This window comes from Lottia gigantea (assembly GCF_000327385.1).
Source record: "Lottia gigantea unplaced genomic scaffold LOTGIsca_236, whole genome shotgun sequence".
NCBI classification, from domain to species: Eukaryota; Metazoa; Mollusca; class Gastropoda; family Lottiidae; genus Lottia; species Lottia gigantea.
Window position 1 is genome coordinate 1 of NW_008708685.1, and position 19,672 is coordinate 19,672.

Here is a 19,672-nt window from a genome sequence, read left to right on the forward strand (position 1 = left end):
TCATTTGCGAGGAAACTTTGTCAGAGTATGCTCAGTTCCAAAATACCTGATAAACAACTAAGTTTCCTTCGAGAGAGTCTGCATTGGAAAATTCTGTAACCTTCATTAAACACTCGAGCAAGAAATAGATGACATATAGATTGTTTTTAACAACATAAAGACTTTAAATAACATTTTATAAATTTAAATAGAGTTTTAGTTTATTTTATTCAGTAGTAGAGCAGTAATAGGTCAATCTCTAGTTTTTAAGTGTTTTCCAAACAATATTCAGTTGTAATCTAAGGACTTAGTGAATTATTCTTGAAGATGAATTAAAACATTATTGATGGAGACAGAGAAAATAAATACTAGTCAATTAGCAGACTCATCTTCGGAAATCAACGTTATTGGTTATTGGTAGCCTAAACGTTTGTGTGGCTTTTTTTATTGACAGACTTCATCTCTCAAAAATTCTAAGAAAATGGACAAATAATGATATTTGGTTCTGTGCTTTAAACAGTGGTGGAAGAATTAATATTTAGTTGCTGTTATTTTATCAGTTTCTTTAGATTGCTTATAGTCAGCTTTTAAAGGTATTCAGTCACCTAAATTTCTCTTTTCCAGTTGATAAAATTTAATTTCAGCTTTTATCATCTTGTTTAAAATAAATAAAAACAAACTGCATTTATTAGTGAAAGTATTCAGGCCTTTGTAAACATTCTTTCTAACATAAGGCATCATTGTAGGCATTCCCCAAGCCAGATATTTAGTTGCAGTAAGTGATACAGACAGCTGAAATTAAATACTATCAGCTGAGTAAACTGAGAAATTAAGATAACTGTTTCCCCTCCGTGTGTATATTTATATAATAATATTCTAGTATAGAAATCATGCATGTTTCTAGACAGGTTAATATTTTATTTTATATCCTAGTTTAACAATGATAAGATAGTATCCATAGATAGTTATCATACAATTATCACTATTATATTTTCATTGTTTATTTATCAGTTGTTTTAATTTGAAGATAATTATTTTGATAACCAAATTTAAACTTTTTACAAGGTTATTTATGACCTAATCTATTGTCAAATATAGATATCTATTCTCTTCCAGGTCTTCCTGCTCTTTGAGCAGTCCATTTTATTTGAGGGTAGAATATATAATAATTGAACCTATACAAGCTAGATGTATATTGTATCTATAACTACTTACTTCCCTTATAAATAGAATGGACTTGATTGTGTATCCAGAACTCATGTTTACAGCGTGAGATGAGATCTAATCATTTTAATATTATTTGACATGAGTCAGAATTAGGTTTAAAACACTAAGGTGACATAGTCCTGTCTAACATTCAGATCATTATATATTAGTTAATAATAACAGTATGATATATATTTCAGGCTGTAGAACGAAGTCACAGGTACCGTTACCCTACCCATGATACTCTAGACGACCTCGCTATGGATACCAGTCTGGCTAAATACAGGAGGTATAATCCCAAGTATCTCTAAAAGGTTCATGTTCTTTATTTATTCTTTAATCTTTTAATTAACGATACACCTAGTTTAAAACATGGCTGACTCTACTCCACGCCACCTATTCTCCAAACAATCTTAGCGCTAGAAGATAAGAACCTAGGATGTCCTAGAATCAATGTTAGAAGATAAGAACCTAGGATGTCCTAGAATCAATGTTAGAAGATAAGAACCAAGGATGTCCTAGAATCAATGTTAGAAGATAAGAACCTAGGATGTCCTATAATCAATGTTCGAAGATAAGAACCTAGGATGTCCTAGAATCAATGTTAGAAGATAGGAACCTAGGATGTCCTAGAATCAATGTTAGAAGATAAGAACCTAGGATATCCTAGAATCAATGTTTGAAGATAAGAACCTAGTATATCCTAGAATCAATGTTAATAGATAAGAACCTAGAATATCCTAGAATCAATGTTAGAAGATAAGAACCTAGGATGTCCTAGAATCAATGTTAGAAGATAAGAACCTAGGATATCCTAGAATCAATGTTAGAAGATAAGAACCTAGGATATCCTAGAATCAATGTTAGAAGATAAGAACCTAGGATGTCCTAGAATCAATGTTAGAAGATAAGAACCTAGGATATCCTAGAATCAATGTTAGAAGATCAGAACCTAGGATATCCTAGTGCTAATGTTATAAACTATAATGTCTAGGTGAACGACAGTGATGTTAAAAAAATTTGAAAGTATCAACATGTTTTGAACTAGTTGTATGTTTTGATATCTGCTGTACAACTATATTGATTAAAACTAAGGTGAAATAAAATTTCATTTTCAAAGTGAATCTAAACATTGTTATATTTTCTTTGTAAAATTTTTATATTGTAAGAAACAATCATCTGGGAATTGAGTAATTTAAAATATCTAATAAAACTAATGTTAGTTAGGGTTGAATTCCGTGTAAAACTTATTTGCTGGAAATCCTGATACAAAAAGAATAAAATAATAGATCTTAATAATATAAGTTAAGAATATTGTTTTTACTGTTGTGAAATTTCATGTAAATTATATAGAAATTCTTTGCTTGAATGATAAATGTTATTTTAAAAGAAGCACATATCAAAACATGTGTTGATTGTATTTGTCAGTGTGTGTCTTTCCTGCATGTGTTTGTATTTTGTTCTGTTTGCATGACATATTTTATCTGGAAAGTTTTGTTTTGTTTTCTATCTGCATGAAAAAATATTCCTGCACTATTTCAACTTCCCAGCTCTATTTCTCTAAAATAAAATTAATCTCGATATTGGTTAAGTATTATTTCTCTCTGTAAAATTCACTACATATTTTAAATCCTAATGTTTATTGTTTATTGTTTATTGTTTAATGTTTATTGTTTATTGAAAAGGTATTAGGCGTATTTTTTATCATATCTTGGGTTTTTATCAAATAATTAGATATTCCACTTTTATCTCTCTAAACAGACATTTGATTCACTAAATGTTATTTTATTGTTGAATGATATTTATTAGAGAGAGTAAAATAATAGAAGAAGAATAAGTTTATAGAATCTATTTTATTGTTATCTTATTTCTGAGAGAAATAGCAAGAGACCATTACTTCAGATCATTGAAAACAGGAAATGTTAAATGCATTTTATTGATTTGAATTGTAAATAACTAAACTAAAGTGTTATAGGAACACTGCAAATATTAATTAAAACCTACATTGATTAATTAGTTAATGACATGATTTCTATTGTTTAAAACTGGTACAGTAGTAATAATATTTATATCAACTAGTAAAGTAAATATTTAGACTAATCGTTTAACTATATTTCTTTGTTATTTTCAGTCAAGTTTATATAGATAATGGTCATTACTGGACAGAGAGAGCGGCCAGATTGAGTGGGAAATCACATCGAGAGTTATTTAATGATAATTTAAGTAAAATGTATAATAAATTGTATAAACATTCTAGTAATTTAGTCAGATAGATTTTTACAAGACTCTTTTATTAATGTACCATCCATTAATAAATAGACAACTAATAGTCTTGTGTTTAAACTATTGATTGATATAAAATATTGTAAGATTACTTGAAATTTAAGGAGATAAATTAGACAGCCTTGATTAACTGTTCCCTATTTTAACATTAGAGATATCTATAACTATTATAGTCTTATGTTATAGAAATATTTTAATATTATTCAACAATTAATGTATTTATCAACAATTGTTAACAATGTGAATATTCATAAACTAGAAAGATATTTTAAACTACCTATTGATAAAGTAAAGATTAATATCAAGGTGAAAACTGGAATTATCTATTGTAATTTGACTAGGTAGTTTTTGAAAAAGTGTTTATATTAATGAATTGAGGTGTTTTTATGGTGGAAATAATTTTAATGATATAATCTGACTTTATGAACAATAAAATAAAACGAATCGTTGAAATATTTTTCAATCAATTATTAATTGATATATTGAATAGTATTTTAATAATTTAAATATTTCCTCTATATATTTTAGTAAAGAAATATTGATTACAATATTTTAACTGTGTCAATTTTTATTAAATTGATTCAACATTTCCAGTAATTTAAGGACATGAGTATTGACAAGTATAGTGAAAAATATTTCTATTAAAATAAAGTTAAATTGATATTTGGGTTTATAAACTCACTAAAACTTCCCAAGTCAAGTTATCTTTTTACCTAATAACAGAATATTTATCCATTAATACTGATTGGTAAAACTAATCTTTCTCAAACATTATTTGATTATAATTAGTCTTTTCTTGATAAATTAAATATTTATTATTCTATTTATTAGTTACCATGACAACCAATCATCAAGATAATATGATAACCATTTAGACTAAGTAATTTTTTAAGAAAGTGTCAAGATAAATAGCATGTTGTTTTTGCTTGGTTGATTTCATTAAATATTAAGTCTGAATGCTTTGAAAGTGAAAATCGTCAGACATTCTTGATGAAACAAACAATTGCCTCATTATCTTGTAAAAATTCAAAAGAGATTTCCCTGACCTTGTATTTATATAGGAAGTACTAAAGTCTGTAGTTGTACAGTACTAAAGTCTGTAGTTGTACAGTCTAAAGTCTGTAGTTGTACAGTCTAAAGTCTGTAGTTGTAAAGTCTGAAGTCTGTTCACCAAAAATGCGAGGGAACCATTTATATTTGTTGATCCTGTTGGTAGAAAGGTTACATATATTTAGTGCCTATTGTCTCAAAGTTTATAAATATTTTATATGTAAGTTAATTATAGTTTTAGAATGTTATAGAAATATTTACATTGTATTTAGAAACATCTTTTACTCCCCGAACTCGATACTTACACAATAAACGCAAAATCCTTAGATATGACAACTCCGAAGCTGAATTTCATGTTTTGTTTCAAGTTGGAGGAAGCTGCCTCCTCTACGTCTATATAAATTACGACTTTGTTCCTCAAAATATCTTTGATAAGAATTTGTCATAAGTGTAGCATTTTACATTGTGAGAGGCAAACTTGATGTATAATTTGATCTGAAAGGGGACCCAGCACCGTACTAGAAACCTTCTCGTCTCTATTGAAGTATATTTATAAAATAATGTAGCAAAATGTTAAATATTATAATAAATATGTATAAATATATCAGAATAGATAAGAAATTATTAGTCCATAGAAAATATAGATAGGTTGATTATTGATTTAACGTTTATCTGTGATATTTTTACTTCTTATTTCCTCTTCATTTTCTGAATAAAATATTAATATAGATTATCTGATCAATCGTGTCTCCTTACACATACAAAGAGTTCCCTACACATACAAAGAGTTCCCTACACATACAAAGAGTTCCCTACACATACAAAGAGTTCCCAACACATACAAAGAGTTCCCAACACATACAAAGAGTTCCCTACACATACAAAGAGTTCCCTACACATACAAAGAGTTCCCAACACATACAAAGAGTTCCCTACACATACAAAGAGTTCCCAACACATACAAAGAGTTCCCAGCACATACAAAGAGTTCCCAACACATACAAAGAGTTCCCAACACATACAAAGAGTTCCCTACACATACAAAGAGTTCCCTACACATACAAAGAGTGCCCAACACATACAAAGAGTGCCCAACACATACAAAGTGTTCCCAACACATACAAAGAGCTCCCTACACATACAAAGAGTTCCCAACACATACAAAGTGTTCCCAACACATACAAAGAGCTCCCTACACATACAAAGAGCTCCCTACACATACAAAGAGTTCCCTACACATACAAAGAGTTCCCTACACATACAAAGAGTTCCCAACACATACAAAGAGTTCCCAGCACATACAAAGAGTTCCCAACACATACAAAGAGTTCCCAACACATACAAATGTGTTCCCAACACATACAAAGTACAAAGAATCTCTCACATTTACAAAGAGTCCCATACACATACAAACAGCCCCCCCATACACGCCCATCCCTTCACATTCAAAAAGTCCCGTAAATTTGCCGGACTTCCTTACCTACACGTACAAAGAGTAAACCATATCCTACATGATAAAAAAAGAGTCTCAGATAGACAAAGGTAACTTCCTTTAAAACTCAGTATTGCGGATGTTCAACTGAATTTATCTATTTAGCTGGAACGCCTTTTATAGAAAATAAACAGTTTTTAATCCGATTAAAGATTGCTATTGTGCGATTATATTCAGAATGGTTCCCTGGCCATCAATATTGGAATTATACAAAAAAAGAGTAACGTAGCCTTTGTCTGCACGAAATCAAAATACAACTGTTGTATGTATATATCAAAATATAACTGTTGTATGTATATATCAAAATACAACTGTTGTATGTATATATCAAAATACAACTGTTGTATGTATATATCAAAATACAACTGTTATATGTATATATCAAAATACAACTGTTGTTTGTATATATCAAAATACAACTGTTGTATGTATATATCAAAATACAACTGTTGTTTGTATATATCAAAATACAACTGTTGTTTGTATATATCAAAATACAACTGTTATATGTGTATATCAAAATACAACTGTTGTATGTATATATCAAAATACAACTGTTGTATGTATATATCAAAATACAACTGTTGTATGTATATATCAAAATACAGCTGTTATATGTATATATCAAAATACAACTGTTATATGTATATATCAAAATACAACTGTTGTATGTATATATCAAAATACAACTGTTGTTTGTATATCTCAAAATACAACTGTTATATATATATATATCAAAATACAACTGTTATATATATATATATCAAAATACAACTGTTATATGTATATATCAAAATATACCTGTTGTATGTATATATCAAAATATAACTGTTGTATTTATATATCAAAATATAACTGTTGTATTTATATCTCAAAATACAACTGTTGTATGTATATATCAAAATATAACTGTTGTATGTATATATCAAAATATAACTGTTATATTTATATATCAAAATACAACTGTTATATGTATATATCAAAATATAACTGTTGTATGTATATATCAAAATATAACTGTTGTATTTATATATCAAAATACAACTGTTGTATGTATATATCAAAATATAACTGTTGTATGTATATATCAAAATATAACTGTTGTATTTATATATCAAAATACAACTGTTGTATGTATATATCAAAATATAACTGTTGTATTTATATATCAAAATATAACTGTTGTATTTATATATCAAAATATAACTGTTGTATTTATATATCAAAATATAACTGTTGTATTTATATATTAAAATACAACTGTTGTATGTATATATCAAAATATAACTGTTGTATGTATATATCAAAATATAACTGTTGTATGTATGTATCAAAATACAACTGTTGTATGTATATATCAAAATACAACTGTTGTATGTATATATCAAAATATAACTGTTGTATGTATATATCAAAATATAACTGTTGTATTTATATATCAAAATACAACTGTTGTATGTATATATCAAAATATAACTGTTGTATGTATATATCAAAATACAACTGTTGTATGTATATATCAAAATATAACTGTTGTATGTATATATCAAAATATAACTGTTGTATTTATATATGTCTTGTGTTGTGTATTATATGAGCTGATGGAATACTCAGCCTATTGAATATAGATTTTCATTAACAAAACAGTTGAACGATGGAACTACCAGGATTGGCTGGAAGCTAGAATCAAGCAACTTTATTGACAATTTTAGAGTGAAAGGGTTGAATATTTAAATAGCTGAAATTTTCGTGTGACAGTAAACTGTAGAGACTGATATAGTAGTAAACTGTAGAGACTGATATAGTAGTAAACTGTAGAGACTGATATAGTAGTAAACTGTAGAGACTGAAAGTAAACATTGACTCTCAGCTGAAGCTCTGATGAAAGCAATAAATAAGATGTAAATAAAGGAGACACAACAAAGTAGTAAACTGGTAGATGTTGGGTAGAAATTCTATCCACAGGAAATGCTGTCTTCAGAGTTTATTTGGAGAGTAAAATGCGAAGCAACCAAAAATCTTAAGATGAGTGAATATTTGACGGTAATGAAAATTGTTCTATGTTTATTAGTTTTAACGATTCTAGGATGTCATGCTGGATGTCCAGAAACAGTTTATGCGATGATCACTTACAGGAATGAATTATTGGCCAACTTTTCGCACATTGCAGAAGTTAGCTCAGTTAAAGAGTGTGCGGAATTATGTCGATATGACGTACCTTGTAAATCGTTCGGAGTAACAGTTGGTCCCATAATGTGTTATCTGTACAATGGAAGAATCTATGCTGGATCACCTGAACAGATGACAACTGAAATATATTATTATTGGCAACTCGAGGGTGAGTAATCGATTCGAAACTTCTTCTTTCTCTTTAACCCCTCAAAGTCCACGGGGGTGTCATTTAAAAAAAAAACCTTATTTATTGAATTATGCCGAAGCTTGTTTTGGAAACGATTTTCTGTGAAATGAGGTATTAAAGCTGTGACTTTATTTCAGACAAATGTCCGGTAAACCTAGGATATAATATTACCGAGCAGAACGATACTGTAGTGTGTACTAAATATTATGATACCGCCATGAACTGGACAAAGGGACAAGTACAATGTGAGAAAGACGGTGGTCATCTATTTATCGTCAATTCAGACTTCAAATGGAACATAATACAATCATATAATGTATCAAGTAAGTAGGCTAATCGTTTACTTTTAATCTGTTATAACGAAGATTAAACTGTTCTACTCTAGGATTTCCCTTGTACTACTTTAGGATTTCCCTTGTACTACTTTAGGATTTCCCTTGTTCTACTCTAGGATTTCCCTTGTTCTACTCTAGGATTTCCAATATTCTACTCTTGGATTCTAGGATTTGCCTTGTTCTACTCAAGGATTTCCCTTGTACTACTTTAGGATTTCCCTTGTTCTACTCTAGGATATCCCTTGTTCTACTTTAGGATTCTAGAATTTCCCTTGTTCTACTCTAGGATTCTAGTATTTCCCGTGTTCTAATCTAGGATTCTAGGAATTCCCTTGTTCTACTTGAGGATTTCCCTTTGTTCTACTCGAGGATTTCCCTTGTACTACTCTAGGATTTCCCTTCTTCTACTCTAGGATTTCCCTTGTACTACTCGAGGATTTCCCTTGCTCTAATCTAGGATTTCCCTTGTTCCACTCTAGGATTTCCCTTATTCTAATCTAGGATTTGCCTTCTTCTACTCTAGGATTTCCCTTGTTCTACTCTAGGATATTCCTTGTTCTACTCTAGGATTTCCCTTGTACTACTCTAGGATTTCCCTTGTTCTACTCTAGGATTCTAGGATTTCCCTTGTACTACTCTAGGATTTCCTTTGTTCTAATCTAGGATTTCCCTTGTTCCACTCTAGGATTTCCCTTGTTCTAATCTAGGAATTCCCTTGTACTACTCTAGGATTTCCCTTGTTCTAATCTAGGATTTCCCTTGTTCTACTCTAGGATTTCCCTTGTTCTAATCTAGGATTTCCCTTGTTCTAATCTAGGATTTCCCTTGTTCTACTCTAGGAATCTAAGATTTCCCTTGTTCTACTCTAGGATTTCCCTTGTTCTACTCTAGGATTCTAGGATTTCCCTTGTTCTACTCTAAGATTTCCCTTGTTCTACTCTAGGGTTTCCTTTGTTCTACTCTAGGAATTCCCTTGTTCTACTCTAGGATTTCCCTTGTTCTACTCCAGGATTCTAGGATATCCCTTGTTCTACTCTAGGATTTCCCTTGTTCTACTCTAGGATTTCCCTTGTTCTACTCTTGGATTCTAGGGTTTCCCTTGTTCTACTCTAGGATTCTAGGATTTCCCTTGTTCTACTCTAGGATTTCCCTTGTTCTACTCTAGGATTTCCCTTGTTTTAATCTAGGATTTCCCTTGATCTACTCTAGAATTTCCCTTGTTTTACTCGAGGATTTCCCTTGTTCTACTCTAGGATTTTAAGATTTCCCTTGTTCTACTCGAGGATTTCCTTTGTTCTACTAGAGTATTTCCCTTGTTCTACACTAGGATTTCCCTTGTTCTACTCTAAGATTCTAGGATTTCCCTTGTTCTACTCTAGAATTTCCCTTGTTCTACTCTAGGATTCTAGGATTTCCCCTGTTTTACTCTAGGATTTCCCTTGTTCTACTCTAGGATTCTAGGATTTACCTTGTTCTACTCCAGGATTTCCCTTGTTCTACTCTTGGATTCTAGGATTTGCCTTGTTCTGCTCTAGGATTTTCCTTGTACTACTTTAGGATTTCCCTTGTTCTACTCTAGGATTTCCCTTGTTCTACACTAGGATTTCTCTTGTTCTAATCTAAGATTCTAGTATTTCCCTTGTTCTACTCTAGGATTCTAGGATTTCCCTTGTTCTACTTGAGGATTTCCTTTGTTCTACTCGAGGATTTCCCTTGTACTACTCTAGGATTTCCCTTCTTTTACTCTAGGATTCCCCTTGTACTACTCGAGGATTTCCCTTGTTCTAATCTAGGATTCCCCTTGTTCCACTCTAGGATTTCCCTTATTCTTATCTAGGATTTCCCTTCTTCTACTCTAGGATTTCCCTTCTTCTACTCTAGGATTTCCCTTCTTCTACTCTAGGATTCTAGGATTTCCCTTGTTCTACTCTAGGATTCTAGGATTTCCCTTGTTCTACTCTAGGATTTCCCTTATTCTATTCTAGGATTTTCCTTGTTCTACTCGAGGATTTCCATTGTTCTACTCTAGGATTTCACATTTTCTACTCTAGGATTCTAGGATTTCCCTTGTTCTACTTGAGGATTTCCTTTGTTCTACTCGAGGATTTCCCTTGTACTACTCTAGGATTTCCCTTCTTCTACTCTAGGATTTCCCTTGTACTACTCGAGGATTTCCCTTGTTCTAATCTAGGATTTCCCTTGTTCCACTCTAGGATTTCCCTTGTTCTAATCTAGGATTTCCATTGTTCTACTAGAGGATTTCCCTTGTACTACTTTAGGATTTCCCTTGTTCTACTCTAGGATTTCCCTTGTTCTACTCTAGGATTCTAGGATTTCCCTTATTCTACTCTAGTATTCTAGGATTTTCTTTGTTCTACTTTAGGATTTCCTTTGTTCTACTCGAGGATTTCCCTTGTACTACTCTAGGATTTCCCTTCTTCTACTCTAGGATTTCCCTTGTACTACTCGAGGATTTCCCTTGTTCTAATCTAGGATTTCCCTTGTTCCACTCTATGATTTCCCTTGTTCTACTCGAGGATTTCCCTTGTTCTACTCTAGAATTTCCCTTGTTCTACTCTAGGATTTCCCTTGTTCCAATCTAGGATTTCCCTCATTCTACTCAAGGATTTCCCTTGTTCTACTCTAGGATTTCCTTTGTTCTACTCTAGGATTTCCCTCGTTCTACTCAAGGATTTCCCTTGTTCCACTCTAGGAGTTCCCTCGTTCTACTCGAGGATTTCCCTTGTTCTACTCTAGGATTTCCCTTGTTCTACTCTAGGATTTCCATTGTTATAATCTAGGATTTCCATTGTTCTACTCTAGGATTTCCCTTGTTCTACGCTGTAACAATGATTTTTAAAATGTTTTATTTCAGTTCCATTAAATACGCCGACGTTTTTAGGAGGTAATGATTTTATCAGGGAAAATGAATGGTTTTTATTAAATGGAGAGTCCAACTATAATTACTTTGTTCCTGGGAAACCTTCAAACTTAAATCCTGATCAGAACTGTTTGACATACGATCCGTCTATAAATAGTTTAAATGACAAGAATTGTTCTCGGCGTCTCGGGTTTATTTGTGAAGTTCCACTTGTGTCGTAAAACATGATTTATTATTATTATTATTATTATTATTATTATTATTATTAGTATTTGTGTATGGTTTAATAAATCTGGGCCAACTGTTTTATAGCTAGTGTCATGTTCCTTTACATGTAATAAACATCGTGCAACGTCGCTAAAAGAACGTGAGCAAATACAAGAAAACAACTCACAAAATTATCACCCAAAAATATCACCAAACGGACAAACTATAAAGGAATGGATCCAAGGGCCGACTGTAAGTGTTCACTACGCTGTCTGTTGTTACAAGAGGCTTAAGAAATGCCTTAAATGTCTTAAGTGGATAATTAGCTAAAAGTTTATAATTCTGCGACTAATAAGGTCGAAATGACTGAAAATACTGAATTTAGCCATAAATTAGAAGTGTCTGGATAATCTCGACTACCACTTGACTTTTACTTATTTTATAAATTAGAGAGTTAAACAAGGGACGTAATTTTACGAAACATGTGTAAACAAAAAGTAGTAAAATTTGTTTAAAAGTTGTTTAATTGACTTAATCCAATTAAAATTTTGACTTATAGGTGTTGGTTTGTGAAATTATTCCATTTTCCATCTTTAGAAACATTTTTTGAACATGGTCATTGCCATTGGATTCGAGGGAAGTGCTAATAAGCTGGGAATCGGTATTATCAAAGATGGAGTTGTTTTGTCCAATCCAAGACACACGTATATTACTCCACCAGGCGAAGGATTTCTTCCCCGAGATACGGCAAAACATCACAGAGAGGTAGCCTTGGACATTTTACAGACAGCTCTGAAAGAAGCAGGCGTCACCCCTGATCAAATTGATGTTGTCTGTTACACGAAAGGTCCGGGTATGGGTGCACCTTTAATTTCTACAGCCGTAGTGGCAAGAACAGTGGCTCAACTGTGGAAAAAGCCAATAGTGGGTGTGAATCATTGTATTGGACATATTGAAATGGGGAGGTTGATTACTGGAGCTGTGGACCCAGTGGTTTTATATGTTAGTGGAGGGAACACCCAGGTTATTTCTTACTCTCAAAAATGTTACCGTATATTCGGAGAAACAATTGATATTGCTGTTGGCAACTGTTTGGATAGATTTGCTCGTGTATTAAAACTGTCAAATGATCCTAGCCCAGGATATAATATAGAACAAATGGCTAAAGGTGGCACGAAGTTTTTGGAATTACCGTACGCAGTGAAAGGAATGGATGTGTCGTTTTCTGGATTATTATCATATATTGAGGAACGTGCTCCTCAGTTGATTAAGAAAGGAGAATACACGCCAGCTGATTTATGTATGTCACTACAGGAAACAATTTTTGCTATGTTAGTTGAAACGACTGAACGAGCCATGGCTCATTGTGGATCGAAAGAAGTTTTGATAGTTGGTGGTGTGGGTTGTAATAAACGACTTCAAGAAATGATGAAACTAATGGCAGGTGAAAGAGATGCTGTACTCTATGCCACAGACGAACGATTCTGTATCGATAACGGTGCTATGATTGCTCAAGCGGGAATTGAAATGTTTAAATGTGGAATGACCACGCCTCTTGAAGAAGCTTCCTGTACTCAGAGATATAGAACTGATGAAGTTGAGGTGAAATGGAGAGATTAATATCTATAGTGAAATAATCAAAACTGACAAATTACTGTCTTTAACCAATTAATACATATAGATTTCAACCCGTAACAATGAAAGGAGAAACATGTAGATGAAATAGACAGAGTTCACATAATACAGAGTTTTTCCACAAATTCAGATCTATCATAAAGTTTTTGAAGTTTTAGGCAACTATAAAAGTAGAGTATACATGTATTAATAAAGTCTTACAAAGGACATTGAAATAATGAACATACTTTTAAAATAAATTATATTAACTTTTGTTTTCAGTTCATTTAAATATTCAACTGTAATGCCTTTTACTGGACAATAAAGTATCTTTAGCTTGGAACTGTTATCAATTGTTAATTCCTTAGCATAATAGGTATCTAGATATTTATTCCATTTCAAATCCTTCGCACTTCGCAGTAGACTTACTGATGAACGGAGAAACCAAACCCATTAATTCATTCAAGCGATTCATGAACTCACTGAATATTAAAGTATCTTACTGAGATTTAGGTCACGACGCTAATTTGCACGTGCATATAGTAAAGGAATCTTCACGTCAAAGTATCTTATAAAACATACACATGAGTACTTTTCGTGTTGACCTAAAAGGACGAGTGATGACCTCAATTTCACTCTAGAGATAAAAGAATTTGCCTGCCTGATAACTGGTTGACTATATAGTTATCTCAAACCTTTTTAATTTAGCGAGATAAGTATATAGAGTTAACACTTTATCTGGTTCGTGGCGATACTGCGACCTTGAAACACGCTAGATACACACAGTCACAGTGTCGTCTGCAGTCTATCTTGTGACAGTTACACAGAAAACATGTCGTCGTTTGCACCCAAATCATCGTCTGCAGACGAGAGAAGTGCTGATTATGCCCAGTATGATCGCGATGAGGCAGTTTTCTTTCCCGGTAAGTATTTACTTATGATTTATAAATATTTTCACTTAAGGTTGAATCTGGAGGGTGTTTGGTAGGATTTATTTAACATGGCGAGAGGCTACCTCTGTCAATAAATAACTTGAATAGATACATAGGAAATTTAATAAAGCCAATATCGATATGTTTTCAATTGAATAATAGTCCTATATGATACTAGATATTTAAGTCGTCAATAGGCTTGTAGTAAATATATTTTGTATATAGCATAACTAATTTCTATAGGAAAATAACCAATGTGGTTAGATCAAAAGATGTCTCCGTTCTGACCAAGTTTCCCGGCAAGGAATCATGCGTCTTAATAACTCTGTGTGGTACCGAAGAATAGGACGAAAAAAATTCCATTTTCAATGGGCCTTGATTTACAATAACTCGAACACCTGCCCCACAATATAGGAACGTAACAATATTAGTATTTTGATAAATATTTAGTTTAATTTATACAATGTGGTGACATACATTCATATAAATATTTCAAGATTTAACTCATTTCCTCAAATATAACCCTTTTACACTAACAGTATGTGACAAAGTTCCGATTTCCTTCTTACGAGAATATATAGTTTATAAAGTATAATATGAGTATTATAAACACAAATAGATTTAAATATACGTTAAAAATAAAACAACATCATTATAATGTATTTGTAATAGGCCGTTTACAGTTAGAACTGACATTTAACTTTATTCCATCAAAGCTCTCGTAATATCAGCAAGTCTTGTGGTATATTATATGTTTCGTATATTATAGTTATATCTGGTAATATAGGCAATCTTACCTTAATTAACTAAAGGCTCTACTAAAATCAATAAACCCAGTTAATCTAAACGTAATGTAATTCATCCTCGTTTCAGATATTCCTAAAATTTCATTCAACTCTGAAGCTGGAGCCAATGAAACATTGGTGTTTAAAACATACAACCCTAAGGAGGTAAGCGAAAACAAGAAACTACAGATAATGTCGTTTCTTTACTTAATACAATTCAAACGATGACTGCTGTAGGACAGGTCTGTCTTTGCGGTAGTATTTATTGGCACCATACTGGGTTTGAGACCACCACACTGGGTTTGATACCACCACACTGGGTCTGATACCACCACACTGGGTTTGTTGGCACCACACTGGGTTTGATACCACTACACTGGGTTTGTTGGCACCACACTGGGTTTGATACCACCACACTGGGTTTGTTGGCACCACACTGGGTTTGATGCCACCACACTGGGTTTGATGCCACCACACTGGGTTTGATACCACCACACTGGGTTTGATACCACCACACTGGGTTTGATACCACCCATTACACTCAGAATATCTCTATAACCCGATACTGTTTTTCCATTCAGGTTGTGTTGGGTAAAACTATGGAAGAATGGTTGAGGTTTTCTGTTTGTTTTTGGCACACGTTTAGAGGCACCGGTAGGTTTTAATGTTCTAGTTCAAATCCATCCGGAAATCATCAACAGTTTCCGTAACGCCGAAACTGTTCAACGCCGAACTGGGTTCAAAATCCTAATTTCTATAAATCGATGAGTCGGCACACGGAATTTATATTCTTGTATATTCTCTCTATATAGATTGTCTATTACATAGAATGGACATGTAGATTTACAATCATAATGATAATGTTATCTATCATGTTACATCTAGTGCTGAATTATATACAAACACTAAAGTTGTATTAATATATTTTTATTCTTTAGGGGCTGACCCTTTTGGGTTCCCAACCCTCCATCGACCCTGGGATGACGGTAGTGACAGTATTGAGAATGCTAAACGACGAATGAGAGCAGCTTTCGAATTTTTCTCTAAACTCGGTGTCAAATATTGGGCCTTTCATGACAGGTAGGTGTTATATAAACATTTTTTCAAGCTGTGTACGTAAACGATTCTTCAAGAGTATGAATAACAATAATTCCACTGTCATTTCATTATGGCGTTTCAAGTCTCCAAGATAGTACTCCTCCCCTGATCTGCCAAAATTTTTCGATTGAACTTTTTTTTTAGGTCGTCTTAATAGGCCAGCCAGAAGCAAAACAGTTAGGTGTATAACTTCATTTCATTTGTTGATGATTTATTTATTTTTTCAGAGATATAGCACCAGAGGGATCGAACCTGGAAGTTTCCAACAAAAACCTCGACACCTTGGTAGAATTAGCTGAACAACTTCAACAAAAAACTGGCGTCCATTTATTATGGGCTACATGTAACCTGTTCGCTCACCCTAGGTAGGTTAACTGGAGTATTGAGTCTAGAACTTTATCAAGTTTATATTTCATCAAGGAGATAACTGTAGCTTGGGGCAGTTTCTGCGATTCACTTCCGTCTATCTGACAAGCGGTGGATTGTTAACCCACCAACAGGGAACGTGAGCTGGGTTTAGAGACAGGTTAGTTTTACCCTACTGGTAGGGAACTCTTTACGAACGAGCGGCTACGAGCGGGTAGGACTGACTAGTACGAGAGGAACGTTCGCCTGGGATTGATAGCGCTGGATTGTTCCCCCACTAATAGATAAATAATAGACCCAATCTGCCAGTTTAACACCAATTTATTATTATTCAAAGATAACATGTTTTTATTCTGTTGTAGATATATGAACGGAGCTAGCACCAATCCAGATGCTCATGTTTTCGCCTACGCAGCGGCTCAAGTTAAAAAGGGGCTAGAAGTGGCCTTGCGTCTTGGAGCGGAAAATTTTGGTAATTATATTGGTATATCTTTATAGAAATAAACTGTGATTAACTAGGTTCTAGATTGGTATCATGGTAATCAGATGGTCCGAACTGTAGCAGGTATAAATAAAGGAAATCAGGTTTTGCTCCCTTGCTGCTCCCACAGGGCTTCTAGAGGACACTATGTTCCAGGAAACTAGAATTTTGCTCTATTTTTTTTCAGTGTTTTGGGGAGGTCGTGAAGGCTACCATACCTTACTGAATACCAATATCAAGAAAGAATTAGACAATATGGCTGCTTTCTTTAGATTAGTTGTTGGTAAGTAGAAACTTTGATTTAGATTATTAAGGCATGGATTTTTAAGTTGTTTAGACTCATAGAGAGTTATAGAACGACACTAGTGGATGTCTAGGTGGATTTGGTTGAGTCACAAAGTTCCTTGATTAATCATAATCTAAAACAACGATATTGTATTATTTTATAGCTTATAAAAAGAAGATTGGTTTTAATGGAACTTTATTGATAGAACCCAAACCAAAAGAACCAACAAAACATCAGTATGATTACGGTAAGAAATTTGTATAGTAGTTTTTCAAGTGTAGTACACATGGGTTCACTGAAGCCACTTGGGTTTGTAGAGATTTGAAGGTGTTGTAGGGGACACACAGGAGGGTTTATAGTAGTTCTCGCGTTCACAAATGGCAGGACATGCATAGCCTCAGTATAACATAGAGATCCAACGCCTGTCGTGAATCTAATTGTGATCCCCAACGTACATAAAGATTAAGAAATACAGCTTTACAATAGAGAGTTATTTATGACACCATTTTATTAGAACTGTTTATATTTTAGATGCCATGACTGTGATAGCTTTCCTCAAGACGTACGGTCTGGAACACGAGTTTAAGGTCAGTCATCTTATTCTTCCAGACAATTCCCGACAATTGTTTCGTAACGCTTAGAAGTAGAGTTCGAGACATGACATCCCCAGTTCAATAATGGTATTGTAGATACACGTTTCACAAGCAGAAATTTATAATGGAATAGATACTGTACAATTGACAATATAATGCGCACGTAATAAGGGTAATAATACGCACCCGGGCTACAAAGTGGCCTTGTGATAATACACCTGTAAGTTATTAAGTATCAGTGTTTGATGCAGGTTGATCTATTAGCATCTTCTGAAATATTTTCGGAATTTGATAAATTTATTTGTATATTTCAGTTAAATATTGAACCAAATCACACCACACTAGCTGGTCACTGTCATGAACATGATGTTGCTATGGCTGCAGCGTAAGTATTACATTGTTTTACATTTCTACAGAAAACAGACGTCGGAGTTGTTGAACATTTATATACAATTAGAATATAATATAACTCTTCTAGACTCCGACTCTACCAACATACCTATAGTATTTCTACAGTAAACAGACGTCGGAGTTGTTGAACATTTATATACAATTAGGAATAATATAACCCTTCTAGACTCCGACTCTACCAACATACCTATAGTATTTCTACAGTAAACAGACGTCGGAGTTGTTGAACATTTATATACAATTAGAATATAATATAACCCTTCTAGACTCCGACTCTACCAACATACCTATAGTATTTCTACAGTAAACAGACGTCGGAGTTGTTGAACATTTATATACAATTAGGATATAATATAACCCTTCTAGACTCCGACTCTACCAACATACCTATAGTATTTCTACAGTAAACAGACGTCGGAGTTGTTGAACATTTATATACAATTAGGAATAATATAACCCTTCTAGACTCCGACTCTACCAACATACCTATAGTATTTCTACAGTAAACAGACGTCGGAGTTGTTGAACATTTATATACAATTAGAATATAATATAACCCTTCTAGACACCGACTCTACCAACATACCTATAGTATTTCTACAGTAAACAGACGTCGGAGTTGTTGAACATTTATATACAATTAGGAATAATATAACCCTTCTAGACTCCGACTCTACCAACATACCTATAGTATTTCTACAGTAAACAGACGTCGGAGTTGTTGAACATTTATATACAATTAGAATATAATATAACCCTTCTAGACACCGACTCTACCAACATACCTATAGTATTTCTACAGTAAACAGACGTCGGAGTTGTTGAACATTTATATACAATTAGGATATAATATAACCCTTCTAGACACCGACTCTACCAACATACCTATAGGATTTCTACCGGAAACAGACGTCGGAATTGTTGAACATTTATATTCCATTAGAATATAATATAACTCTTCTAGACTCCGACTCTACCAACATACCTATAGTATTTCTACCGTAAACAGACGTCGGAGTTGTTGAACATTTATATACCATTAGGATATAATATAACCCTTCTAGACACCGACTCTACCAACATACCTATAGTATTTCTACCGTAAACAGACGTCGGAGTTGTTGAACATTTATATACCATTAGGATATAATATAACTCTTCTAGACTCCGACTCTACCAACATACCTATAGTATTTCTACAGTAAACAGACGTCGGAGTTGTTGAACATTTATATACCATTAGGATATAATATAACCCTTCTAGACTCCGACTCTACCAACATACCTATAGGATTTCTACAGTAAACAGACGTC

At 33.1% G+C, this 19,672-nt stretch overlaps 4 protein-coding genes across 4 annotated transcripts in view; 3 read left to right on the forward strand and 1 right to left on the reverse strand.

Annotated features, from left to right (window-relative positions):
• Positions 1-5,310: 5,310 nt before the first annotated feature.
• On the reverse strand, positions 5,311-5,936 carry LOTGIDRAFT_144424 (hypothetical protein; the record flags this gene model as incomplete). The annotated part of the gene is made up of 3 exons (XM_009055170.1): positions 5,311-5,550; positions 5,575-5,646; positions 5,775-5,936. Coding segments are annotated over 3 exons (474 nt in total), but the record flags the coding sequence as incomplete, so codon positions are not given.
• A 5,056-nt stretch (positions 5,937-10,992) lies between these two features.
• Positions 10,993-11,307, forward strand: LOTGIDRAFT_144395 (hypothetical protein; the record flags this gene model as incomplete). Its single annotated transcript, XM_009055171.1, has 1 exon — positions 10,993-11,307. A coding segment is annotated over one exon (315 nt), but the record flags the coding sequence as incomplete, so codon positions are not given.
• Positions 11,308-12,262: 955 nt separating this feature from the next.
• On the forward strand, positions 12,263-13,751 carry LOTGIDRAFT_227166 (hypothetical protein). The gene has a single exon (XM_009055172.1). The coding sequence runs from the start codon at positions 12,405-12,407 to the stop codon at positions 13,410-13,412; it is 1,008 nt and encodes a 335-aa protein (XP_009053420.1). The 5' UTR covers positions 12,263-12,404; the 3' UTR covers positions 13,413-13,751.
• Positions 13,752-14,076: 325 nt separating this feature from the next.
• The window catches only part of LOTGIDRAFT_202268 (hypothetical protein), a 26,024-nt gene continuing 20,428 nt past the window's right edge, over positions 14,077-19,672 (forward strand). Inside the window, exons 1-10 of the mRNA XM_009055173.1 lie at positions 14,077-14,329; positions 15,212-15,288; positions 15,705-15,777; positions 16,062-16,203; positions 16,449-16,586; positions 16,950-17,059; positions 17,256-17,351; positions 17,518-17,601; positions 17,886-17,941; positions 18,262-18,332. Of these exons, the coding sequence (XP_009053421.1) occupies positions 14,239-14,329; positions 15,212-15,288; positions 15,705-15,777; positions 16,062-16,203; positions 16,449-16,586; positions 16,950-17,059; positions 17,256-17,351; positions 17,518-17,601; positions 17,886-17,941; positions 18,262-18,332 (938 nt within the window). The 5' untranslated portion in view covers positions 14,077-14,238. The remainder of the gene's footprint in view (positions 14,330-15,211; positions 15,289-15,704; positions 15,778-16,061; positions 16,204-16,448; positions 16,587-16,949; positions 17,060-17,255; positions 17,352-17,517; positions 17,602-17,885; positions 17,942-18,261; positions 18,333-19,672) is intronic.

Bases quoted from the DNA above. Each gene is read 5' to 3' on its own strand.
- LOTGIDRAFT_227166 (XM_009055172.1), top strand. From the start codon at position 12,405: ATGGTCATTGCCATTGGATTCGAGGGAAGTGCTAATAAGCTGGGAATC.